This window comes from Sapajus apella, unplaced genomic scaffold (assembly GCF_009761245.1).
Source record: "Sapajus apella isolate SASKATOON/1434 unplaced genomic scaffold, GSC_monkey_1.0 scaffold15, whole genome shotgun sequence".
In the NCBI taxonomy this organism is placed as follows: domain Eukaryota; kingdom Metazoa; phylum Chordata; class Mammalia; order Primates; family Cebidae; genus Sapajus; species Sapajus apella.
Genome location: NW_022436955.1, coordinates 16,028,985 through 16,054,736, shown reverse-complemented (window position 1 = coordinate 16,054,736; position 25,752 = coordinate 16,028,985). Strand labels below are relative to the sequence as shown.

General features: G+C 45.3%; 2 protein-coding genes across 15 annotated transcripts in view; one reads left to right on the top strand and one right to left on the bottom strand.

Annotated features, from left to right (window-relative positions):
• ATXN1L (ataxin 1 like) overlaps positions 1-25,752 on the top strand; it is a 41,322-nt gene that overhangs the window by 14,662 nt on the left and 908 nt on the right. The window contains exons 3-4 of one of the 4 annotated variants that reach the window (XR_004270598.1): positions 2,720-2,846; positions 2,956-2,986. The gene's annotated coding sequence lies outside the window, so the exon portion shown is untranslated. Of the gene's footprint in view, positions 1-2,719; positions 2,987-24,101; positions 24,387-25,752 lie in introns of those variants that run through there. The other 3 variants (XR_004270595.1, XR_004270597.1, XR_004270596.1) reach the window with 3 other exon arrangements.
• On the bottom strand, positions 66-25,752 carry ZNF821 (zinc finger protein 821). 11 transcript variants are annotated; one of them, XM_032284366.1, is made up of 11 exons: positions 24,195-24,257; positions 23,355-23,622; positions 22,760-22,875; positions 22,509-22,585; positions 21,349-21,465; positions 17,392-17,482; positions 8,699-8,824; positions 5,419-5,564; positions 4,651-4,755; positions 1,818-1,984; positions 68-1,024 (listed from the first exon to the last, which is right to left on the bottom strand). In XM_032284366.1, the coding sequence occupies exons 7-11, from the start codon at positions 8,778-8,780 to the stop codon at positions 370-372; spliced, it is 1,155 nt and encodes a 384-aa protein (XP_032140257.1). In that variant the 5' UTR covers positions 8,781-8,824; positions 17,392-17,482; positions 21,349-21,465; positions 22,509-22,585; positions 22,760-22,875; positions 23,355-23,622; positions 24,195-24,257; the 3' UTR covers positions 68-369. The 11 variants fall into 11 exon arrangements, with proteins under 11 accessions (XP_032140255.1, XP_032140257.1, XP_032140254.1 ...); XM_032284363.1 differs by lacking the exons at positions 17,392-17,482; positions 22,509-22,585 and adding an exon at positions 25,543-25,590 and having other exon boundaries at positions 23,596-23,622; XM_032284362.1 differs by lacking the exon at positions 17,392-17,482.

The window sequence follows — 25,752 nt, the reverse complement described above, 5'->3', positions numbered from 1 at the left end:
CTGTCTGAAAACTTCCATCCAATGTCATTTGTTAGAATGACATTGAGAGAAAAGCAGTAAAGGGTCAGTAAAGATAAAATTAATTTATTTGACCTCACAACTTCATGGGCCACACAGGGGCCCCACAGTCCTAGAAGCAGGCCTGTGGCAGTGGGCTGGGGAGTCCAGTTCTCTGGAGTGCCTGCTCCCTTGTCCAGAGCTGCCTTGAGCCAGGTCCCTCCTGACCCCATCATCCTGCTCCCACATGCAAGGGCCACACAGGTCCACCTGCAACAAACCCGGGCCTGCCTCTGGCAACAAGGACAGGGCCTCGTGTGTGTGGGTGGGTGGGTAGGATGGCAGGCAAGAAGGCAGACAGGAAGGTGTCGTTCAGTGCAGAGAGCTGCTGTTCTGCTCTTCAAAGGCCATCTTGCCCAGAAGCTGGCTGTCCAACTCCACGCCACTTACAGGTAGCTGGAAGAAGTTCATTTCAGCTGCTAAGGCTGCCATGGCAGAAGGGTCCTGGCCAAACTGAGCTCGCAACATCATGTCCATTTTCTCCAGCCTCCTCTTGAGCCGCTTGGCCTCTCGCTCTCGGATGAGCCGGGCCTGCCGCTTTTCTGGTGTTTCGTTGGCTCGCTTCAGCCTCATGGCCTCCCGATCCCGCTGCAGCCGGCGTGCCCGCTGCTCATCTGTCTCCTGCATGCGCTGTAAGCGCTTGGCTTCACGGTCCCTCATGCGCCTCACCTCCCGCTCCTCAGGGGTCTCATTGTCCCGCCGGCTCTTCTTGGCTGTGCGCTCTCGTTCCAGCCGCTGCAGCCTTACTTCCAAAGGCTCATTCTGTCGACGAAGGGCCCACTTGCGTACACTGGGAGTCTGGGCTTCCAGTAGTTTACGGTAGGCAGCACAGTTGTTGCACACAAGCAGAATTCCAGCAGGATACACTGGAGGACTAAAGGCAATGTCCTTCCCCTCAGCACTGGAGGGGCCCTCGTTGTGGGCTGTGGGTAGGGATTCCATATTGAGTACTTCAGGAAGTTTCTCACTGGAAAGCAAACATTTTGGATGGTTAGTGTTTCCTTCTAGCAAGGGTCAGGACTCCAGCCCTGCCTTATTCTTTTCCTATGATGCCAGGGGCTCCACGCTCACCACAAGGGGTCACTTTGAATGCTTGACAGACCTCTTCTACTGCTCCATCCCTTCTTTTCGAGCAAAGGTGTCTATCAAGTCTTAAAGCCCACCTGGAGTTAATGACTGAGCCACCTGCCACAGCAGTGCACCAGAAATCAGACATACCCTTGGCATTTTCACTCAAGCCAGAATAATGGTTTTGGTAAGAGCTTTGCAGGGGCAATCCTGCTGTGGGAATGGAGGCTCCTGGAGGTGGAGACCTCCTTCAGGCAAGGTGCAGACCACCAACTCACCTCCTCCCCTCGCACTGCCTGCATGCAAAGGCAGACTGCACTGTACACTAGACAAACGGGACAAGGATACAATGTTCCAGTCTTCCTAGGACACAGTGGAGACTGCGTCCTCACGCCAGGGCTCTCTATACCCTACAACTTCTTTCTCCATGCTTTCTCATGAGTGTTCTTGGACTTGCCTGCATCTCTTTCTAGTTGAAGATATTCTGACAGGAAAAGAAATGGGAATTCATTTTCCTTTTGGGCTATGTAATAGAATAGGCATATTTCCTAGCCTTCTTACTTGTTCTTCCAGGTAGTCATGCATCAGTTGCCTTAGCATTACCTGTCTCTAGCCTTCGCTTTAACCTCAGAAAGCAGAACTCATACCCAGTAATTTACTCCCAGCACAATAGGGATAGTTGCCCAGCTGACCTGTTAAAAGTGGCATGGCTGGTGAACCGGGCTCCACACACAGCACAGTTAGATCGCTGGTCCTCCGAGTGGATTAAGAGGTGGCGACCCAATGACCCTGGGGAGCTAAGTGCCCGGCCACAGACAGGACACATGTAGCTCTTGGCGCTCACCACTGCTGCAGTGTGCTGTAAAACAGAGCCTTGATCTGTCAGTCTGGCACTTCCTCCAGGACAATCTGCACCCACTTAGAAACAACTTTCTGGTCGGGCACAGTGGCTCACACCTGTAATCCCAGCACTTTGGGAGGCCGAGGTGGGTGGATCATGAGGTGAGGAGTTCGAGACCAGTCTGACTAACATGGTGAAACGCTGTCCCTACTAAAAATACAAAAATTAGCCAGGTGTGGTGGCGCACACCTGTAATCCCAGCTACTCAGGAGGCTGAGGCAGGAGAATCACTTGCACCTAGAAGGTGGAGGTTGCAGTGAGCTGAGATTGTGTCATTGTACTCCATCCTGGGTGACAGAGTGAGAATTCATCTCAGAAAAAAAATCAACTTTCTGGGAAATGTTTCCTTTCATTAGTCTCAGAATAAGGAATTTACAAATATTCTGTTTAGCCCCTAGAAAAGTCAGTCTCTTGTATTAGTGGCTCTAGCCATCTAGACCACTGCTTAGATTTCATTAGCTTGAGTTCTGCCTATGTTCTGGGACATGTGACTGGCTTAAGAAACAGTGGGGCGCCAGAGCCCTCTTCAGAGCCTGAGAAGAATTCATGTCTCAGATAATTTCTCTGTCTCCCTGGCTCACACTGTGCAGGTATAAATACATGTTAAGGAAACAATGAAGGCCAAATCTAGAAGCTGGCATGGAATACTGGTATGTAACAGGTATTTATATCTTGCTTTCTCAATATTTTCAGACAGTCTTCTGAAGTAACACTTGTCCTCATGAACCAACTATCTTTATGGTACAGCCCAGGCTGCCATGTGTGCCGGTGCCTTGTCAACACCAGCCAGGAGGCACAGGTGCCCTGTGATTGGATCATGGTAAAAAGAACACACAAGTCTGGTATTCAGATACCCTGGTTTACACTAATTTTCACTGGTATTTCAGAAACATTTGTGTTAATTTTTTGTTTTTTGGTTTTTTTTTTAGACAGAGTCTCATTTTGTCACCCTGGCTGGAGTGCAGGGGCACAATCTCAGCTCACTGCAGCCTCTGCCTCCTGGGTTCAAGCCATTCTCCTACCTCAGCCTCCCAAGTAGCTGGCATTATAGGTACGCACCACCACACCCAGCGAATTTTTTTGTATTTTAGTAGAGACAGGGTTTCACCATGTTGGCCAGGATGGTCTCAAATTCCTAACCTCAAGTGATCCTCCCACCTTGGCCTCCCAAAGTGCTGGGATTACAGGTGTGAGCCACTGTGCCCATCCATGTTAACTAATTTTTTTTCTTTAACACAAAGCCCTTATTATTAGTAGACACTAGTTTCTATTTCACTATTTAAAATATGCATTAAATAATTTAGAAAAAGTCACTTAATTTTCACAGTGTGTCTGCCTGGAAACCCAGACATGTTTATCCAACATATCTCATTTATTTTCTAAAATGTTGGAAGCTTTGAGCAGAATCTTTTTTTTTTCTTTTTGAAACAGTCTCATTCTTGTCACCCTGGCTGAAATGTGATCGCTGCAACCTCGACCTCTTGGGCTCAAGCTATCCTCCCATCTCAGTCTTCCAAGTAACTGGTACCACAGGCACACACCACCACACCCAACTAATTTTTTTTTATTTTGGTCTTTTATTATTAAATATTTGGTAAGCATTTCTTCTGTTTCAAGAAAATTTTAAATGAGAATTAACAGTACATTAAACCTTTGTAAAGATCCCTCCACTACTCAACCAATGAACATTGGAAAAAGGCACAAGATCATTACATTTATTTTCTTTTATGTCTTTCTACAGTTCCACAAGCTGATGATTCATAGCATTTGCATATATATTTAACAACTGAATCCTGACGCTGTTTAGAAAACTGAACACAAATATCTTCAATATGCATAAGAGCAACAAAGTAATACAAGAAATATCAGTTTCTTGCTTTAAAATTACAATAAATCTAGACTTTTGACTTAACATAGCTAGAGCACCCTTCTTTGTGATAGAATCTGTGTTTTTCATATCTAGCTGACTGTTTTCTTTGACAGATATAAAAGACTCAAAAATATCTACACCAGTGAGTTCACTAAATGGGCTGCAACCAACTAATTTCTTAAAAAAATGTTTGTAGACCTGGGGTCTTGCTTGTTGCCCAGGCTGGTCTTAAACTCCTGGGCTTAAGCAATCCTCCCACCTCAGCCTCTCAGCTGGGATTCTGGGTGTGAGCCACCATGCCTGGCTTTGGGCCAAATCTTTTTTTTTTTTTTGAGACAGAGTATAACTCTGTTGCCCAGGCTAGAGTGCAATGACGTGATCTTGACTCACAGCAATGTCTGCCTACTGGGTTCAAGCAATTCTCCTGCCTCAGCCTCCCCAGCAGCTGGGACTATAGGTGCACGCCATCACACCCAGCTAATTTTTGTATTTTTGGTAGAAATGGGGTTTCACCATGTTGGCCAGGCTAGTCTTGAACTTCTGACTTCAGGTGATCCACCTGCCTCAGCCTCCCAAAGTGCTGGGATTACAGGTGTGAGCCACTGCACCCAGCCTCTTTAAGCCAAATCTTAATGGAAGCGACAACCCAAGACTCCTTCAGGAGTTAGAGAGAGATAAAGGCCAAAGCAAGATCTGGGCTACAAGCAAGCTGTCCACACTCATGTTTCAGAGCACACAGCTCCCCGATCCATACCTGGTACACGTGAGCAATCAGCTGCTCCCGGTTCCTGCAGTCTAGCTGGCACAGGGGACACTGGCAGAGTTCAAGCAAGGGGTCAGAATTCAAATTCTCTGTGACCTGTGATTCAACAAATAGGCAACTCATTAGGACTCTTCACTCGTCTCTTCCCTGCCCCAGCTTTTTAAACAGGGTACCCTGTTAAAAGGAACCCAGACTGATGGCACGTGTTATTCTTAGCTTCCCATTGTGGGCTGAAGAAAAAGTAATAGTTGAAAGGGAAGTATGGCTTTCAGCCATGAGGACACAGGATTGCTTCAGAGAGAGCCGATCTATTTTTTTCCCTGAAGATAAACTCTGCAGAGACAGGGGTAGCATTTTTCCTGTCACGTTCCCTGCAGGAATCCTCAGGAACAAAGTTAGTGAGAAGGTGGCACTCCAGGTGACACCTTGACTTAGATTTGCAAGCACGTTCAAGAGTCCGCCTTGGGAAGTCAGCTTTCCACTTCACTGAAGTGGCTCTTCTGTCTGGAAAGATGTGGGGAGCTGTAGGAAAGAGAGCTGTGCACGGGCGCAGTGATGCGTGTATAGAAAAGCATAGCTGAATGTGGTGAGAACTGAGAATCTGAGGTGTGGGTTCTGGTGCCACGAACAAAGAGGCCTCCTATGCAGGACCAAGAAACCATCAGAGGCAAGACTGTGTCACAGGGGTGAGCAACATCAGGACAGGCAGAAGGGTAGGGCATTGCTGGATGTCTGGACCCAGGGGCCATTGTCACTTGCCTCGTGCTCTACCACTTCGTTCCCACCAACAGGCTGTTCTGTATTTTCTAACTCTTTCTCCACTTTGACCACCCCTCCATCTTCCTCTGATGTGTGGGAAGAGACTTCATCTTGTGTGGTCTCCTCTTCATCACCCTCACTGTCACCTGGAACACACAAACTCGTCACTTGTTCTGATTTTTTGCATGAATACATCCTGAGCTGCTCTCCACCCTGGAGTTGGCAGTTATAATAGAAAACATTTTCAGATTTTCCGTTATATAGTCTATATAGTTTAGTTGGGTACATATTACGTCAAGTGGAAATCAGCTATAGCTGTCATTTATTATGCCATATACACATAAAGGGAAGAAGTGAGACAAAACTGCATCAGAAATGGTTACTGTGCCCTCTGTGTGATCATAAAAATAATCTTTCTGACTCACGGTTTTCAAATACCTCACACTTCAAATCACACCTCCCTGAGTACCTTACACTGAGCTCATTCCCACAGCATACTACCTCTGACTTACCGACACTTCCCACTGATTTCACCATGAGCCCCCTGTACAACTCCTCTGTGGCGTCACTATTCTAGTCTCCTCTGAACCCCACTAATCTCCTTTCCCAGCAAACCGCAAGGCACACTTACAGGAACATCAGCAAGTTTTTCTTCCCTCTTACCAGCAAAGGAAACAGTAGTAAATAAGTTTGAAATGATGTCACTTTATAGGGAAAGGGTTGTTCATTACAGTGGAAAAATTAGCACAGCAACAAACCTCAGGCACTTTGCAGTGGTATCCAACTCACTCTGTTCTTACTCTACATTGGAACACGGCATTCTAAGCTAAATAAGTCCACTGTTTCTGTTGATTCTTTGGATTATCTGATGGGTAACTGAATGTATTATGTGGAAGGAACAGGCCATTCTTTAGGATGAAATGTACTTTCTTGTGACTAAAGTATAAATTGAGTTTGTTTCAGTTTGAGGGGTAGGATGTAGCTATGGGGAGGTCTTCCTGTGGCTGGGGAATCTGCAAGGTTTATGTGAGCTGATTTTTCTTCTCTATTCCTTATAAAATAGAAAATGAAAAAGGACCAGAAAAACAAATAATAACGGTAGTTCTTTCTGAAAGGGAAAAAAAGTGCTAGTACCTTGATCTCGAGAGGTAGCCAAACCTAGGGAAGCTGTGACACTCCAGCCCTCTCCCAACCCCTGGACCCTGGACTTCTGGGCCTGATATGAGCAAGCAAGAAATACAGGGCTGAGTCTCAACAGGCTGTCTGCATGAGACTCACATTTCCTAGCTAACAGTGCTGCTTGCCTTCTCTACTACTCCTTGCATAATATCTAAATCTACCAGTATGTGAGCAACAGCCATTATATTTTACTTCTTCCTGGGCAAAACTGGTTAAATTCCCTTTCTTCATGAGAAGGTCTAAGCAAATCTGCTAGTAGTTACATGTGTCCTTATTAGGTTCTCCAGGCGACAGGTGGACTGGATTTGGGGCCTGGAAAGAGCTACGGTTTATGTGTCTTATTCCCCAGCCCAAAGCTCCTTTCATTTGAATCCATCTCAGTAATGAAGGATTGGCACAGATTAGATCATACCATGTTTTCTCACCAGCTTATTTGAAATATTTGTAAATTTAATATAAACTGATGTATCAAACATATATTTGTAATTTTGCAATAATCCAAATATATGTTGCTACTAGAAAAATAAAAAAAGGCCGGGCGCGGTGGCTCAAGCCTGTAATCCCAACACTTTGGGAGGCCAAGGTGGGCAGATCACGAGGTCAGGAGATCAAGACCATCCTGGTCAACATGGTGAAACCCCATCTCTACTAAAATATAAAAACTTAGCTGGGCGTGGTAGTACACACCTGTAGTCCCAGCTACTTGAGAGGCTGAGGCAGGTGAATCGCTTGAACCCAGGAGGCAGAGGTTGCAGTTGGCCGAGATTGTGCCACTGCACTCCAGCCTGGCAATAGAGCAAGACTCCATCTCAAAAAATTAAAATTAAAAATAAAAAAAAATACATGTGCTGTCTAGAGGGACAGTACATCTTTTCCCAAATGGAAACCTATTAGACTTTTGCAGATATTGTAATTCCAACCTACTACTCAAGAAAGTAGTGGCCTCCATAGGTTTTCCAGACATGTCTGGGTTCATTTTTCAGTGTCTGAGGAATTAATTGCTAAATTATTATTTGTTGTTGATATTGCTTTATTATTTGCTTGGGTGGAAACATGTTCCTAGAAGGTTGCAGAGTCCTCTCTCCCTGTTTTCACCCAACCCAGCCTCAAATATGGTGAAAAACTGGAAAAGTGATTCTGAATTCATCCTAATAATAACCGGTATCACGTGGATGAGGTGGCGAGAGTGCTGAAATCTTCCTAGGAATACACGTCTCAGGACGTGTTTGTTCAGGCAGGTCACAGGACAGACAGACAATCCATGAGGCTCAACTTGTAACAGCCACTGTCTTAACCACGGGATCTTCTTAGAGAATTGGTATGGGAAGACCTTGACATTAGCATTTTATACACTGCATAATCTCATTACTAAGCAAATCTTCTTGTGTAACATTAAAACTGGGCCTTCAAGCAAGATTTCATTAATGCCACCCTTATATTTTATTGATTACAAATACATAGATCCTAGGAGACAGGAATTTTTTTTCATTTGACCTAGCTCAGGGACTGCCTGAGCACTATTTATTCCTATATCTTTGTCTGTCAAAACCAACAAACCTATTTGTGTATGGCACTGTGCCAAGTACTGTAGTCCATAAATTTAAAAATATATACATATATATAGGCCGGGTGTGGTGGTTTATGCAACACTTTGGAAAGCCGAGGCGGGTGAATCACCTGAGGTCTGGAGTTCAAGACCAGCCTGACCAACATGGAGAAACCCCGTCTCTACTAATAATACAAAATTAGCCAGGCGTGGTGGCGCATGCCTGTAATCCCAGCTACTCGGGAGGCTGAGGCAGAAGAATCGCTTGAACCCGGGAGGCGGAGGTTGAGGTAAGCCGAGATCATGCCATTGCACTCCAGCCTGGGCAACAAGAGCAAAACTCCATCTCAAATAAAATTACATATATATAACCTGCCCTCTTTTTCTGGATAAACATGCCTATACACCTTAGACCACCTTTAGGGATGCTGAGGATCCACATATCTCCTTTTTCATGTCTTTCTCCCAACCCCCATGCACAATCCCCAGAGCACACACACTCTGATAATTCTTCTCCCATTGCCCTGAGTCATTACCAGAAGGTGCAGAACTCACTGCTACTGGAGTCCTGATCTCTTAGTTGTTGGATAGCTTGTCGCTGACTGCCAAGGTCTCCAGGAAAATCAGTTTTCATCATCGCCTGGCGGGCTTGCTCTTCTAGCCCAGCAAATACTTGATCCCCTGGTGGTCACAAGGAAAAATAGTCAGGCCACCAGCTGCTCAGCACATCCCCAGGCAAGCTGGTTGGAAGGTCAGATCATTCAAAGGTAGGAGACAGGTAGGCACCCTGTGGCGGGGTCACTCATCTCCAACTCAGCTTGCTGCCTCCAAGTTTCTGGGTGCAGCTGCTCTTCCTGGGAAGTAAGCCAGATGCTCTAGAAAGCATCACTTTCTTCTCTTAAATCCTCCTAGTCTTGACTTCTTTCAAAAGGTGACCAACTGCTACTTCACAGATTTCACTGCAGACTCTCAAATCCATTTACAACCTTCCATCAGGATTGGGAAGACGGGCAAGAAGGGGCAAAGTGATGGGATGAAGACAGGGCAATAAATCTGGGCCCTGTCTTAATGTACTAACATTATGTACCATAATGTACTAACATGGTCTTGACTCAGTGTCTATCTCTGACTATAAATAAGTACTTCAAATCATCCTTCAAAATAACAATCTCTCTCATCCCATCTTTTATCCACTCTCCTTCCAAAACATGCTCTGGAATTTCTTCCTTGACTTTCTTTCTAATGTTTATCATAATTAGCCATGAGAAAATTAACAACTGATTGAATAATAGACTAGAAGAAGAATAGATACGAACTCACTTCTGTAGAAGAACAAACTTCCTGAAACACACTGCTGATTTACAACAAATAATATTCATGTAGTCTTCTTGGTCCATTTTTTTTAAATGCAGTATCCCAAAGCCCTGGACCAATCCTTGATTTTCCATTTACTTCTCACGAACACTGCTTGGGATCCGTGTGGCTACTGAAGAGTTAATGTTTAAGTGCCCTTTTATTTCCAGGAGACCAGGCATAAGGAGAAGAGACAGTTGGGTTTCTTGAGGTTTCTATTATCTCAGTCAGAGTAGAAACTACAGTCCCCATTCAGCAGCCAGCAAGAGAGAATAATAAAAAGCCCCAGTGAAATGTCTGACAATAACCAGGCCCTTTCTTACCAAAGAGAGAAAGGAAAAGTACACAGGCTCAGGTTCTGAGCCAGGATACAGTGATGTGGGAGGAACCAAATGGTAAGCTGATCTGCACTCCTAGACCTTGGGCAGTGAAAGACTTGATGTGAAGTAGGCCTCATGTGATCCCTTTAGTCATTCGTTCAGCAAATATTTATTGAGCATCTATTATATGCCAACTACCAAACACTAATAATAGTTTGACACTTGCAAGTTCCAGGCTCTAAGTTAAGTGTTTTATAGTTATCACCTTACCTTAATTATCTGCAAAACTCTACGTGGTAGGTATTACTACCTATACTTTACTTAGGAGAAAACTAAGGTTAATGGTGGAACCAAGATCTGTCTAACTCTAATGCCCTTTTTCTTTTTGAGACAGGGTCTCAGTCTCTCCCCCACGCTAGAATGCAGTGATGTGATCATGGCTTACTCGTCTCAACCTCACAGGCTCAAGCAATCCTCCCACCTCAGCTTCCAGAGTAGCTGGGACTATAGGCATGCACCATCATGCCTGGCTAATATTTTTCTTTTCTGTATAGACAGGGTCTCACTGTGTTGCCCAGGCTGGTCTACAACTCCTGCTCTCAAGAGATCCCCCTACCTCGACCTCCTAAAGTGTTGGAATTACAGGCATGAGCCACTGCCACTGGCTTAATGTCTATATTCCTTCACCGCCTTCTAGTAGGGATGTAATTAGAAGGTTAGAAGCTTCTTCAGGTGGTTTTGCTGAACACAAACACTTATCTCTGTGTGAATATGGCTCTGATCCTAGTGTTAGTGTTTCCTTCATACCATGAGAAACTGATACATACAACTCAAACAGCAAAATTATGTTATCAGGGCTAGTGTATGACCAAAGGAAAAATGATGGTTCTGATACCACATCATGAGTTATCATGCCTGAATTACAGTAACTAACATTATGGCTATTATGACTCATACTGTGATTGGGAATAGAGGTGGTTCATGTTAAAAGTGTATTCCTAGCTACATATCCCTCAAGGAAAGGAAAAATAAGCTGTTTTAAGTCCATCTTCACAATATCCAAGATGACATATTGGATATAAATTAGTGGGTAGAGAAAGCAAAAAAAAAAAAAAAAAAATGAATTCAGTGTTAAGAGTGTTTCCTTGTCCCTTTTGTAGAAGTGAAATACTTAATTTCTCTGTGTTGGTTACACTGCAACAACAAGACCAGGGCCAACTGGTACTTTTTTTTTTTTTTTTTTTAAATGAGACAGACTTTCATGCTGGAGTGCAGTGGCTTGATCTCTGCTCACTGCAGCTTCCGCCTCCTGGGTTCAAGCAATTCTCCTACCTCAGCCTCCCGAGTAGCTGGGATTACAAGCACCCGCCACCATGCCCAGCTAATTTTTTTTAGTAGAGATGAAGTTTCACCATGTTGGCCTGGCTGGTCTTGAACTCCTGACCTCAGGTGATTTGCCCTCCTCAGTCTCCCAAAGTGCTGGGATTACAAGCGTGGGCTACTGTTTCTGGCCGAGGGTCTACTATGCGTTACTGAATTCTTTGGGGTAGGTGCATGTTTTCAGACCTAGGAGCCATGGGCAGACATAGCAGTAAGGAACAAGTTATGTACTAGCATATAATTAACAAGGGGCAGACCATTCTCATCAGTGACACTTCTGGTCTTCAAAGAAACTTAGCTAGAAACCAGCTAGGTTTAGAACATACTAAGAATAAACATTATATCTTCTTTCTTAGATTCACCAATGGATTAATAAAAAGACATCTAAAAGGATATGTCCCTTTCCAGATGAGTCAGTAATTCAGTTTTGTCTCCAACATGAGCTCAAGATTTATTTTTTTCTATTGATGTCTGAATATTTAGGCTTTCAAGGAACAGAGAGAAGTCTGTTCAATACAACTTGCCTATCTAGGACTCCTAGGCAATCTCACCTGGTGTAACCTGGATAAGTTAATTCTGTCATTCCTTTTTGGCAGTTTGGAAAGAAAAGCTGTGCTTATATTTTAGTCTATTCCTAACTTGGGAAAAAGGGTAAGGTGAACTTTATTCCTCAGGACTATTCCTATTTTAAGCATCACCATAAAGCAAAATATATAAAAACCATAAAAAAGAAGCTATTTTGCTTGGTGCGGTGGCTCATGCCTATAATCCCAGCACTTTGGGAGGCCAAGGTGGGCGGATCACCTGAGGTCAGGAGTTCAAGACCAGCCTGACCAACATGGTGAAAACCTGTCACTACTAAAAATACAAAAACTAGCTGGTCATGTTGGTGAATGCCTGTAATCCCAGCTACTGAGGAGGTTGAGGCAGGAGAAGTGCCTAAACCCAGGAGGCGGAGGCTGTAGTGAGTGAAGGTCACGCCACTGCACTCCAGCCTGGGCGACAGATCAAGACACTATCTCAAAAAAAAAAAAAAAAAAAAAAAAAAAAAAAGCTATTTTAGCAGACTTCCTAAGTTATGTGAATGATCTTCCAGTAGTTACTATTTAGCTAATCTCTAAATCAAATTGTCCAGAATTATCCTTTCATAAGGTAGTGAGACTTACTAAAAGCATGTCACATTAACTGCAGTATAATGTGATCCAAGGAGATACTAGTGATTAAGAAGTGTTACAGAACTGCCTATTTTTATAATGTTAGAATTATTCCATTCTTTCTTGAGATCTTTGGAGTAGGTTTTTAAAAATCCTCTGGTCCGGCCGGGCACGGTGGCTCACGCCTGTAATCCCAGCACTTTGGGAGGCTGAGGCGGGTAGATCATGAGGTCAAGAGATCGAGACCATCCTGGTCAACATGGTGAAACCCCGTCTCTACTAAAAATACAAAAAATCAGCTGGGCATGGTAGCGCGTGCCTGTAATCCCAGCTACTCAGGAGGCTGAGGCAGGAGAATTGCCTGAACCCAGGAGGCGGAGGTTGCGGTGAGCCGTGATCGCACCATTGCACTCCAGCCTGGGTAACAAGAGCGAAACTCCATCTCAAAAAAAAAAAAAAAAATTCCTCTGGTCCCTAGATATTAATGTAGGACAACCATCTTATTTAATATGGGTATTTGTCTATTAATAGCTGAGAATTGGCTACACTTCATAATAAAAACCAAGATACTCTCTCTCCTTTTTTGGGGGGATAAAAAATCAAGAAAATACTGTTCGTCTGTGATTTGGTTAAGGTTTTTCAGAGCAGATAAGAACAAGGCCATGCAAGCAAGTTTGGAGAACAGATGAGGAGACTGAGATGAAAATTATTAGAAAGACAAAAATTTTACAATTCTCTCTCAGGTCCTTGGTGCAGTGAAACAAATGTAATTTCAAGCTGACTACAATTAAGTAAAGCAGCTGAAACATTCTTTAAGAGAGCAAATGTCCAGGTCAGGAAAAATGAGCTAGTATTAGGAGTGAGGCACTTAGGATTCCATTTCTAGCTGACAGTCTTTGTAACCCAAGGTGCTGGAAACATAGCCATTTACTTCACAATGATGTTAACAGAATGAATAAAAACAAAGTAAGTTGTGCTTTTTTAAAAGAGAAAGGACTTCAAAGGCTTTTATTTCTCGTCTTTGTAAAGCTTTTAGTTGAAGTTGAAAGTTTTTTTTTTTTTTTGGAGACAGAGTTTCGCTCTTGTGGCCCAGGCTGGAGTGCAGTGGCACGATCTTGGCTCACCATAACCTCTGCCTCCCAGGTTCAAGCAATTCTGCTGCCTCAGCCTCCCGAGTAGCTGGGATTACAGGCATGTGCCACCACACCTGGCTAATTTTGTATTTTTAGTAGAGACGGAGTTTTTCCATGTTGGTCAGGCTGGTCTCGAACTCCAGACCTCAGGTGATCCACCCACCTTGGCCTCCCAAAGTGCTGGGATTACAGGCGTGAGCCACCACGCCCAGCTAAAGTTGTAAATTTTAAGTCACCTGTGTATTTTGCAATCTGAAAGCAAAAGTCTCTAAAGTAAAAGAATTCCTTTTCTTAGTGGTTTGGTTAGTTCAAACACACTAAATGAAAGTTTGCAAGGGACTGTATTTTCTTTTTTTTTTTTTTTTTTTGAGACGGAGTTTCGCTCTTGTTACCCAGGCTGGAGTGCAATGGCGCGATCACGGCTCACCGCAACCTCCGCCTCCTGGGTTCAGGCAATTCTCCTGCCTCAGCCTCCTGAGTAGCTGGGATTACAGGCACGTGCCACCATGCCCAGCTAATTTTTTGTAGTTTTAGTAGAGATGGGGTTTCACCATGTTGACCAGGATGGTCTCGATCTCTTGACCTCGTGATCCACCTGCCTCGGCCTCCCAAAGTGCTGGGATTACAGGCTTGAGCCACCGCGCCCGGCGGGACTGTATTTTCAACCACTCTACAAGTATTGACAGAAATGTGTACTCAGGGCTAGGCAAGGTAGCTCATGCCCGTAATCGCAGCACTTTGGGAGGCTGAGGTGGGTGATCACTTGAGGTCAAGAGTTTGAGCCCACCCTGGCCAACATGGTGAAACCCTATCTCTACTAAAAATACAAAAATTAGCCAGGCATGGTAGTGAGTGCAAGTAATCCCTGCTACTTGGGAGGCTGAGGCAGGAGAATTGCTTGAACCTGGGAGGTAGAGGTTGCAGTGAGCTGAGATCGTGCCACTGCACTTCAGCCTGGGTGACTGACCAAGACTTCGTCTGAAAAAAAAAAAAAAAAAAAATGTACTCAGAAGGGGTGAAATGGGGAAGGAGGTAGGGAGAATGTCTAAAATGGATTTCAGCCCATCAGCAGTTTCTCAGTAACTAATCACAATTTTGGGCTTTTATTCCAAAAGCTCTGTATCAAGTCTATTAATGAAGTGAAGTGGGCAAAATGCAAGAGTCTGTCCAGATTATTTCTGAGGAAAGGATCATGCCAGTGATTTAGACATATAAACAGTCCTGATGAAAACCCAGCAACTGCCAAAGCAGCTGCCCACTGGCTTCTAATATGAATCCATCAAACGTTGCTGGGTTACAGCAGTGAGTTTTTTTTTTTTTTTTTAATATATATTTTTTATGGCAGGGTTTTGCTTTGTTACCCTGGCTGGAGAGAGCAGTGGTGCATTTATAGCTTACTGCAGCCTTGGACTTCCAGACTCAAACAATCCTCCCACCTCAACCTCCTAAAATATTGGGATTACAGGCATGAGCACTGTGCCTGGCTAATTTTTAAATTTTTTTTGCAGAAATCAGATCCCACTATGTTGCCCAGGTTGGTCTCAAACTCCTGGCCTTGAGCAATTGTCCTGTTTCAGACTCCCAAAGTGCTGGGATTACAGGTGTGAGCCACCACGCCCAGCTGGAATTCTTAATACATCCCTTTAGGTGGCCTATTAGTTTCATGCCACACAATCTTCTTCCCAGAAGGCATATCTAATAAAGCTGAGCCATTACTCTGCTCAAGTGCTTTGATAGTTAAGCAAAGCTTAATGCAGACTTTCCTGCCTCCAAGACCTTGAGTCCATTTCATTTACTTTATTTATTTTTTGAGACCGAGTCTCGCTCTGTCACCCAGGCTGGAGTCCAGTGTCGTGATCTCAGCTCACTGCAACCTCTGCCTCCTGGGTTCAATCCTCCTGCCTCAGCCTCCCAAGTAGCTGGGATTACAGACATGTGCCACCATGCCTAGCTATTTTTTTTAATTTTAGTAGAGATGGGGTTTTGCCATGTTGGCCAGACTGGTCTTGAATTCCTGACCTCAAGTGATCTGCCCACCTCAGCCTCCCAAAGTGCTGGGATTACAGGTATGAGCCACCACACTAGGCCCCATTTCATTTACTTTAATAGACAAGCAGCATTCAATTCAATACATTTAGTTGGTTCAATTTCACTGCAAGGTGATAGAAGACTCACACGGTCAGAAAATGAAATTACCTATTTCTGCTAGCCACTATTGTCATAGGTGATGAAAAGATGACCTTTTGAAAAGGGTAGGGTCAGCTTTAGTCCCCAAATAACAAATAAATAAATAAAAAGAAGGTCCTCTGAAACTAGCAAATCTCAGCATCTTTTCTTTAGTCAAGCTTAGTGTATCACCTGAGAAGGCTTTGTGGCTCCCTAGCCAAATGCGTCACTGAAAACAGCCCCTCCCTAGGGGTCTGTTCTTTAGTTGTAGCTGAATATCTATGCTCACAGCCCCACAGTAAAGGCCCTTATAATGGCCACCTCCGAAGAGCCTGCAGAGTCCCATCTAGTCCACCTCAAAACAGTGTCCTTTGGCTTGACTCTGGTAACTGCATTTCTGCAACTGTGGATGTGTGATATCCGTACTTCCATGCCCTGTTTGTTCATCTGTTTTTCTTCATTTTTATTTTTTTTAGATGGAGTTTCACTCTGTCGCCCAGGCTGGAGTGCAGTGGTGACATCTTGGCTCACTGCAACCTCCGCTTCCCAGGCTCAAGTGATTCTCCTGCCTCAGCCTCTCGAGTAGCTGGAATTACAGGTTTGTGCCACCACGCCCAGCTAATTTTTATTTTTAGTAGAAACAGGGTTTCACCATGTTGGCCAGGGTGGTCTCAAACCCCTGACCTCAGGTGATCTGGCTTTGACTATGGGGCAGGGAGATGGAGCTGATAAAATACAAGCTATGTGGGCATAGCCATCGGCCACACAAGCCTGAAGTGACTCCCCGGACCTTATTACAATCATGCCATCACCCCAAGGGCTACTCTCCTCAAATCTAACCAGGCTCTTGGACAGGTGGCTTTTGTAGGTGAATACCCAACTCCTATAACTGCCTTGTTTGTGAACCTATCATCTCTACTAAGAGTACCTTTCCTGCCGTGCCTTCTTGGGGTCACACTTGTGTCTTTTATCAACCAGAGAGGAGAAACAATCCTAAACCCCTGTATTAGATGGCCTGTGCTAAAATACTTCATTTTTTTCTTTCTCTTTTTCTTTTCTTAGAGACAGGATTTCACTCCAACACCCAGGCTGGAGTGCAGTGGTGTGATCTCAGCTCACTGAAGCCTTGACCTTCTGAGTTCAAGCAATGCTCCCACCTCCGTCTCCCAAGTAGTTGGCACTACAGGTGTGTGCCACCACAGAGTTTTGCCTTGTTGCCTAGGCTGCACTCGAACTCCTAGGCTCAAGATATCCTGCACCGGCTTCCCAAAGCGTTAAGATTATAGGCATGAACCACTGCGCTCCGCCAAAGATACTTCATTTTATCTTTCTTGACGATCCTCACATGCAAGTCCACTACATTTTGCTGTTTTAGCAACAATTTCTTTTCTTTTCTTTTTTTTTTTTTTTTTTTTTTTTTTTTTGAGACGGAGTCTCACTCTGTCACCCAGGCTGGAGTGTAGTGGCAAAATTTTGGTTCACTGCAACCTCTGCCTCCCAGGTTCAAGCTATTCTTCTGCCTCAGCCTCCCGAGTAGCTGGGACTACAGATGCATGCCACCACGCCCAGCTAATTTTTGTATTTTTAGTAGAGATGGGGTTTCACCATGTTGGCCAGGATGGTCTTGATCTCTTGACCTCGTGTTCAGCCCACCTCAGCCTCCCAAAGTGCTGGGATTACAGGCGTGAGACACAGCACCCGGCCTTTAGCAGCAATTTCTAAATCCTCCCTTAACCACTCACCTGTACATTAAGTAGCCTTGCACGTCCCCCTGTTCCAGAATACACTCCTAGAAGCATCCAACTGGTTCCGTTTTATACAACTTTTCCAGGACTTAAATAGAAGAAAGAATTGTATATGGAGGTTTGCTATCATAATCTCAATAATGTATAAAATGTCAAAACTCTCTTAATTCCTCTGTCACACTATTCTGTCTTCTACTCTTATCTTTTTTATTTTTTTTTTAAATGGAGTCTCACTCTGTTGCCCAGGCTGGAGTACAATGGCATGATCTTGGTTCACTGCAACCTCTGCCTTTCAGGTTCAAGCAATTCTTCTACCTCAGCGTCTACCGTAGCTGGGATGACAGGCACACGCCACCATGCCGGGCTAATTTTTGTATTTTTATAGAGACGGGGTTCCACTATGTTGGTCAGGCTGGTCTTGAGCTCCTGACCTCAGGTGAGCCATCTGCCTTGGCCTCTCAAAGTGCTGGGATTACAGGCGTGAGCCACTGCACCTGGCCAATCTTCTACTCTTGAAATAACTCACTAAGATTCAGATAAAGTGCATAGTACCTGGGATATAGTTTTTTGTTTGTTTGAGACAGGGTCTCACTCTGTCACCCAGGCTGGAGTGCAGTGGCATAATCTTGGCTCACTGCAGACTTGACCTCCCAGGCTCCAGCCATCCTCCCACCTCAGCCTCCTGAGTAGCTGGAACTACATGTGTATGCCACCACATCTAGTATTTTTTTTTTTGTAGAAACGGGGTTTCACCATGTTGCCCAGGCTGGTCTTGAACCCTTGGGCTAACGATATCCTTCTGCACCGGCCTCCCAAAGTACTGGGATTACAGGAGTGAGCCACCACGTCCAGCCTATATGTTTTTAATAAATTTTAGTTCTCTTGTCAACTACTTGACTAATCTATCCTATCCAATGTAGGGTTTTGGCCAGCTGCAGTGGATCATGCCTATAATCCCAGCACTTTGGGAGGCTGAAGTGGGTAGACTGCTTGAGCTCAGGAGTTCAAGACAATCCTGGGCAACATGGTGAAACTCCATCTCTACAAAAAATACAAATATTTAGCTGGGCGCGGTGGCATGCATCTATAGTCCCAACCAATCAGGAGGCTAAGGTGGGACGATCACTTGAACCTGGGAGATAGAGGTTGTAGTCAGCTGAGATCATGCCACTTCACTCTAGCCTGGGCAACAGAGCAACACCCCATCTCAAAAAAAAAGATATTATGTGTATACACGCACACACACACACACACCCCCCTAGGTTTTATTATTATTATTTTTTTAATCTCTGAATTCTCTTCAAATGTTGCTGCACTTTACTCAATCAGTTCATAATAATAGGGAACTATTTGTCTTTTTTTTTTTTTTTTGATTGAACCTCACTCTTTTTGCCCAGGTTGGAGTACAGTGCCACGATCTCAGCTCACTGCTACCTCCACCTCCTGGGTTCAAGCAATTCTCCTGCCTCAGCCTCCCGAGTAGAGTAGCTGGGATTATAGGCACCCGCCACCATGCCCAGCTAATTTTTTTTGCGTTTTTAGTAGAGATAGGTTTTCGCCATGTTGGCCAGGCTGGTCTCGAACTCCTGACCTCAGATGATCTAGCCCACCTTGGCCTCCCGAAGTGCTGGGATTATAGGCATGAGCCACTGCGCCCAGCCACTATTTATTTGACTTTTTTTTTTTTTTGAGACGGAGTTTCACTCTTGTTACCCAGGCTGGAGTGCAATGGCGCGATCTCGGCTCACCGCAACCTCCGCCTCCCGGGTTCAGGCAATTCTCCTGCCTCAGCCTCCTGAGTCGCTGGGATTACAGGCACACGCCACCATGCCCAGCTAATTTTTTGTATTTTTAGTAGAGACGGGGTTTCACCATGTTGACCAGGATGGTCTTGATCTCTTGACCTCGTGATCCACCCGCCTCGGCCTCCCAAAGTGCTGGGATTACAGGCTTGAGCCACCGCGCCCAGCCTTATTTGACTTTTTAATGAACATTTGGATGGGAATGCTTACCTTCCCAGATCATAGGAAAATGGTTAATTTTTTCAAATCTGCAGAGATATTAATGTCAATTTAAGAAGGCACTTTTTGAACACCCTCCATGAGTTGTGCTAGAAGTAGAGAGGATATATAAGGAAATGCATATGGCACATATTCTCTGCCTTCTAGAAGTTTACCATGCAATTACTGAAATAAAATATGTGCTGGGCATGGTGGCTCATGCCTATAATCCGAGCATTTTGGAAAGCAGAGATGGGTGGATCACCTGAGGTCGCGAGTTCAAGACCAGCCTGGCCAACATGGTGAAACCCTGTCTCTACTAAAAATAAAAAAAAAAGAAAGGCCGAGCACAGTGGCTCACACCTGTAATCCCAGCACTTTGGGAAGCCGAGATAGGCGAATCACAAGGTCAGGAAATCGAGTCTATCCTGGCTAACACAGTGAAACCCTATCTCTACTAAAAAAGAAATAGCAAAAATTAGCCGGGCATTGTGGCACACACTTGTAGTCCCAGCTACCCGGAAGGCTGAGGCAAGAGAATTGCTTGAACCTGGGAGGTGGAGGCTGCAGTGAGCCAAGATGGCACCACTGCACTCTAGCCTGGGAGACAGAATGAGACTTCGTCTCAAAAAAAAAAAAAAAAAGCCCGAAAAAGAAAGAAAAATATGCATATGAAACTGCTGAAAACAATACAAGGTAACAGCATATACCTCGTCTTCTGGTTTCTAGCCTCTCCCTCTTGCGATCCATCCCACAAATTGCTTCATAGTACCAAAATGCTGCATTCTAAATGTCATTCCCCTCTCCCTGCTTAAAAACCTTCAGTAGTGGCCAGGCATGGTGGCTTATGCCTATAATCCCAACACTTTGGGAGGCTGAGGTGGGCGGATCACTTGAGGTCAGGACTTCAAGACCAGCCTGATCAACATGGAGAAATCCTGTCTCTGCTAAAAAAAAAATACAAAATTAGCCGGGTGTGGTGGTGCATGCCTGTAATCCCAGCTACTTGGGAGGCTGAAGCAGGAGAATCGCTTGAAACCAGTAGGCAGAGGTTGTGGTGAGCTGAGATTATGCCATTGCACTCCAGCCTGGGCAACAAGAGCAAAACTCTGTCTCAAAAAAAAAAAAAAACAACATACACACAAACCTTCAGTAGTTCCCTACAGACAACAGAATGAACTTTGAACTTGGCCTGGCAATCAGGCTTCCACAATGTAGAGTGAAACATCTCTAACTTCACATCTTACAACTTGTGAACAAATGAAACTTCTGCTTCATATCAAGTCTCCTCATCCTCTGAACATGTTTGTGTTCCCGCTTCTATCTTTGCTCATGTTAGTTTCCCTACCTGATTTTCCCTCTCCCTGTCTCTTGTTTTTTAATTTTTTTTTTTTTTTTCAAATCCACATTCTACCCTTTAAGGCCCAGCTCAAGCGCATGGTCTAGAGGCTTTTTCATTAAGCATTCCCCTTGCTACTTTAGTCCACAGAGCTCTCTTAACTTCCTTCCTCCTAACTTCTCTGGTACGTACAATCTGCAGCATCTGTTTGGCACTTAGCATATACTATCATTCATATTTATATATCTAAGGCTATATTACAGTCTTATAGATCTTATATTGTTTTACAGCCCTAACATCTAGCACATGGATCTGCACAGGGTGGTATCTTATAACTGTTTGTTAATGTGATATTAAAGATAAATCAAGTGTACATACCCCTAAGATCAGTTTTTAACACCTCCCCCAGCAACCAGACACACTTTAAATCCATCATATCCAACATCTTTAACTCTTTTTCTTTTTTCCTTTTTTTCTTCTGCTCAGCAAACTGTGTTTTAAATTTAAACTTCTTCATAAATCACTGTAAGCTAAGCCTCCCCCATAAATTCAGGTTACTCTTCCATTCCACCCCTCAGCATTCCCAGGTTCCACAAGACAAAGCCCAATACTCACAGTGAACTTTATTTGGATTTGTCTGTTTCCGACGGGACATGTTTCCCTGATCCAAGAGCTCTTGTCTTTCCCAGTTTCACGACTGGATATATTACTACCTCCTTGCAAGATGCTAACCTACAATAAGAAAGGTTATTGTTAGCACGTCATTTTTCCCCAGCAGTTATATAAAATGTAGAGATAAAATGTCTTTAAAAAACAGCTCTTGAGCATACAAAACTCACCAATTATAAACAATTGAACTAATAAAAGAAAGAAATGAATAAATCTCTAGCCTAATGTCAAGGTCCCAGAAAGTTTAAGAGGGGACTTCTTCAGAGGATTTAGAGAATTATACTCTAAATCCATCTTTGGAATCCAGAATACTGTTAAGTGATCACGATCGAGGTCACAGGATAAAAGAGGAAGCAAAATTCAGGCAACCAGGGTTAGAAGTATTGAGGGCTCAAGGAGATAACCCTCATGAATTGCAAAAGGAAGCAAAATGAAGCCAAAGAGGGTGGCAGCTCGAATGTCACATGCCCACTGGAAGTCAAGCCCTGCAATCTACACCAGTGGATTTTTTGTGACATTATCTTGCTCACAGATAGCAAAGGCATCACATCCCTGTGAGACAGAAAATGTCTCAAATAGCTACCTGTAAATGAGAACAGCATAGGAAATAAAGCCTCTATCTGGTGATAGAGGCTCAATGCTATGCACTGTGGATGACATGGCACTAAGCAAATCAAACTTCTAATGTTGAAAATGGGCTCTGACCAGAAGGGACAGATGCCATCCACATTGATGAGTACTAATACAACACCCCAGTATGGAATACCACCTGGCCCTCCTCACATGTTCCAGAGTGGTAGTCAAAGTTAATAATTTTAGAGACTCTTCTCAATCAAGCCTCTGTGTAGCAAAGAGATCACTGGGAGGAACAAAGAGAAAAGCTCCCCAAACGAAAAATGCTGCCAAGACATGCATCTGCTCCCCACCTCAAAGAGAAGGGGATACATAGGTAAGCCTGGAGGTTCCTGATTAACTACAGAAAGAGTGTCCCAGTCTTATGCATTGTTAGAGAGTCTGAGATAGATTAGTATTGATAGCTGTGACATTTTCTTAGAAAGATAGAGTGAATAAACACACATAGAATAAAAAGGGATTGGATTTCCTACCAAAGACAGGAATATGGATCTGGTCACTCTGTAAGTTTTCTTTCAGTTCCTTCCTGCCTTCTTGAGTTACACTCACACTGAATAAGCAAATATAAAATTATAGTTTATTGCCTTAAGAGGAATTATGGGAGACTACTGCTAGCTATACTTTGTACTCCTGTTAATGAAGACTCACCTCCTGTTATGCCAACTAACTCCTCTATGTAGCTAGAAGGACCTCAAACCTATAATCAGATCCTGCCTCCCCTTACCAAAAGAAGAAAGAAACCGCAAATGGCAAAGACAGGCCTCCACAGGAAGTGGCAAAGGAAGCAGCTTTCAGGCAGTCTTCTAGCATATCTGCATATCAAACAGTTCTTTTTCAGACCTTTAATTAAAAACAAAACAAAACAAAACTCTAAATGTATACAATAAAAATCGATTTTAACTAGAAGGCAATATACTAAGTACTGATTAATGCAGACTCTATTAATATTTTTTAAAATATGCTCAGGTGCGGTGGCTCATGCCTGTAATCCCAGCACTTTGGGAGGCCAAGGCAGGCAGATCACTTGAGGCCAGGAGTTTGGGACCAGCCTGGCCAATATGGTGAAACCCCGTCTCTACTAAAAGTATAAAAATTACTTTGGCGTGGTGGCACACACCTGTAAATCTCAGCTACTTGGGAAGCTGAGGCACGAGAATCGCTTGAACCTAGGGAGCGGATGTTGCAGTGAGCTGAGATTGAGCCACTACACTCCAGCCTGGGAGATAAAGCGAGACTACATCTCAAAAAATACATAAATAAAAACAAAAACTAAAATGTACTCCTTTAATGTGATAATATATTGAGACTAAAAATTATACTTCTCTATTATAGAAGAAAACATCAGAATCTTAATTTTTATATTTTCTCCCTTTGAGATCAGAAATTGAAGCTGTAAGATAAAGATAAAGTCTCTTCTGAAGGAAAGCCAGATAATTTGAATCAGGCAACATTTCAATACTAAAGCTGCAAGTCAGAAGACAGAGATGAGTATCTGCATATTTAAATCAGCAGTGGTCGCTGCATCTCATAATCCTCCTAGTGGTCAAATGGGGAACTGACCAGATGGTACCCAACGGGACTTCACACCTGAGTGATCAAGAGAAAAATAAGCAATTAACGTCCTCTCCCACACAACAAAATGAAAATAATAACAAAAACACCCACAAAAACAGGCCCGTAGGGTCATGGGCTGTTGAAAATAAATAAGTAAATACGTAAATGGCGCTGAAAGGACATTATTGGCCACAAAGCAAGATCTCGGAGGCCAGATAACTGTTCTATAGGCATTAAAGCTAATAAAACCCAGAGACACACAGCCCTAAAGGTCACTCATTCCGTTTTACTTTAGCACTGCCTCAATTTCCAAGCTCAAATCTGAAACCAAACCAAAAATGTAAATAGATAGCTGCCTGAACATGGGCTGGGAAGATGGGTAAACGGTGAGATTCGGGTCTAAAGGGATTCTATTGTAAAAAGAAGGCAGCACTGTCCGTCTTTAGAGCGAGGGTAAGAGTCCTTGGGAAGGTGCAACATCTCCCTTGAACACTGTCTCTGCTCTCCCACAGGTGTCAGGTTGCAGCTTCTAGGGCACACCACAGACTTTAGCAAGAAAAAAACGGACGAAATCCCAGCTTGAAGAAAAGAGAGAGCGTTCCCACCTCCAGCGCTGGTGCAGTTCCCACGGAGCAAAGCAAACTCGTCTGAATCCAAGTGATCTGTATCTGCCAAAAAAGAGAGGACAAGAAAGCTGGTCACCTAGCCGCCTGGCTGTTCACCTGTCCCCTGGGGTTGGGTCTGGGGCGTGTGTCTAATCAGCCGAGATGGTCCCTCTTCTTCAAGCACGAGTCCAGGTAAATTCCCAGGAATTACCAGACAAGAGCCGGAGGTCTTCCGAGGCGGCTCAGACAAACCTTTAGACAACACAATCTTCTCAGAAATCTAAATTTAGAAGCTTTTCTGCGAGACCCAGACGCTGGGACCGATACCCCCAGTCTGCACGCCCACGCCCATCCTCCCCTCCCCCAGCTCCACCCAAGGCTGTCAGACGCCGGGGCCGTCCCCGCCAGAGCCCGAAGAGGCGGGGTGCCCGCGGCCCGCGCAAACGCCCCCCCGGCCCGCGCCCGAGAGCGCCAAGGGGCAGCAGGAGGAGCGGCCGGGGAGGGATCGGGGGTGGGCGCGGGGAGGGCGAGCCCGGGCTGCCCCCAGGCCGGAGCTGGCCCCCGGCCCTCCTCAGCGCAGACAGACAAAAGGACAGAGAGCCGGCGGCCGCGAGGGGGCGAGGAGCCCGTATCCCTAGCCCGGCCCCGGAGGGAGGGCTCGGGGGTCTTTTTACCCGGCGCCTAGGCGCAGCGCTGCGCTCCGGGTCCCTGGGCCCCGCCTCCGGACAGACGGACCGCCGGACAATGGGCCCGGGACCGCAGCTCAGGCCAGCCGGACCAGGGCACTCCGGGACTGGGCCCGACCGGCGGAAGGGGCTCCGAGCCGAGCCGATGGCGGGGAGCCGAGGGACGGCGCTGCAGACTGACAAAGCCAACCGCAGACAGACAGACGGAGGGGGAAAAGATGGCGACGCGGGCGGCGGGAGCGCGCGGCTCGCGCACCCGCAGCCAGTGGAGCGCGTGCACGAGCCTCCCTCTCCCCCTCCCCCAAGCCAGCTCGGTCCCCCTCCCCGCGGCCCGGCGCGCGCCCGGAGCTGTGGGCGGGGCCTGAGGAGACGGGCTCAGGGGAGCGCCCAATCCCGGGCGCTCGAGAGGGGATCGCTCGCGTCCCAGGGCTCCGGGACCCCCCGGCCTCGCTCGCTCCCAGGTCTTTCTCTGGCTGTCTCAGCCGCTCAGCTCCCCAAACCTTCCTGGACGTGTAAACGCCACACCACCCAGCCCGGATCCTGGTTTCCTACCCCACCATCGAGTTCAGCCACAAAACCCACATCCCCCAACCACAGCTCTGCCGCAGTCTCCCCCTCTCCTTAGCCCGACCTTAGCCCGGATCCCCACCACCTTCACAAACCCTCTTCGCCTCATCCCCTACGCGCCGCGGTGGCTTCGGCTCCAGAGGCTTTGAATGTGACCACTGGCCTTGGTGGGTGGAGCCAAGTTCAGCTGTCAGAACCACAGAGCAGGGAAATCTTGAGATTTCTTTTGAGCATTTAATTTTCTGACATGATTTTCAACTGATAAAATAACATTCGCTGCCAACCCAGAGGCAGGGAAACTTGTG

Bases quoted from the DNA above. Each gene is read 5' to 3' on its own strand.
- ZNF821 (XM_032284364.1), bottom strand. From the start codon at position 21,388: ATGTCCCGTCGGAAACAGACAAATCCAAATAAAGTTCACT. The intron at 5,565-8,698 runs GTGAGTTCTGCA...TGTGTGTTCCAG, and splicing joins AGATCAGGACTCCAGTAGCA to GTGACAGTGAGGGTGATGAA. The intron at 1,025-1,817 runs GTCAGCTGGGCA...TTTGCTTTCCAG, and splicing joins AGCCATGCCACTTTTAACAG to TGAGAAACTTCCTGAAGTAC.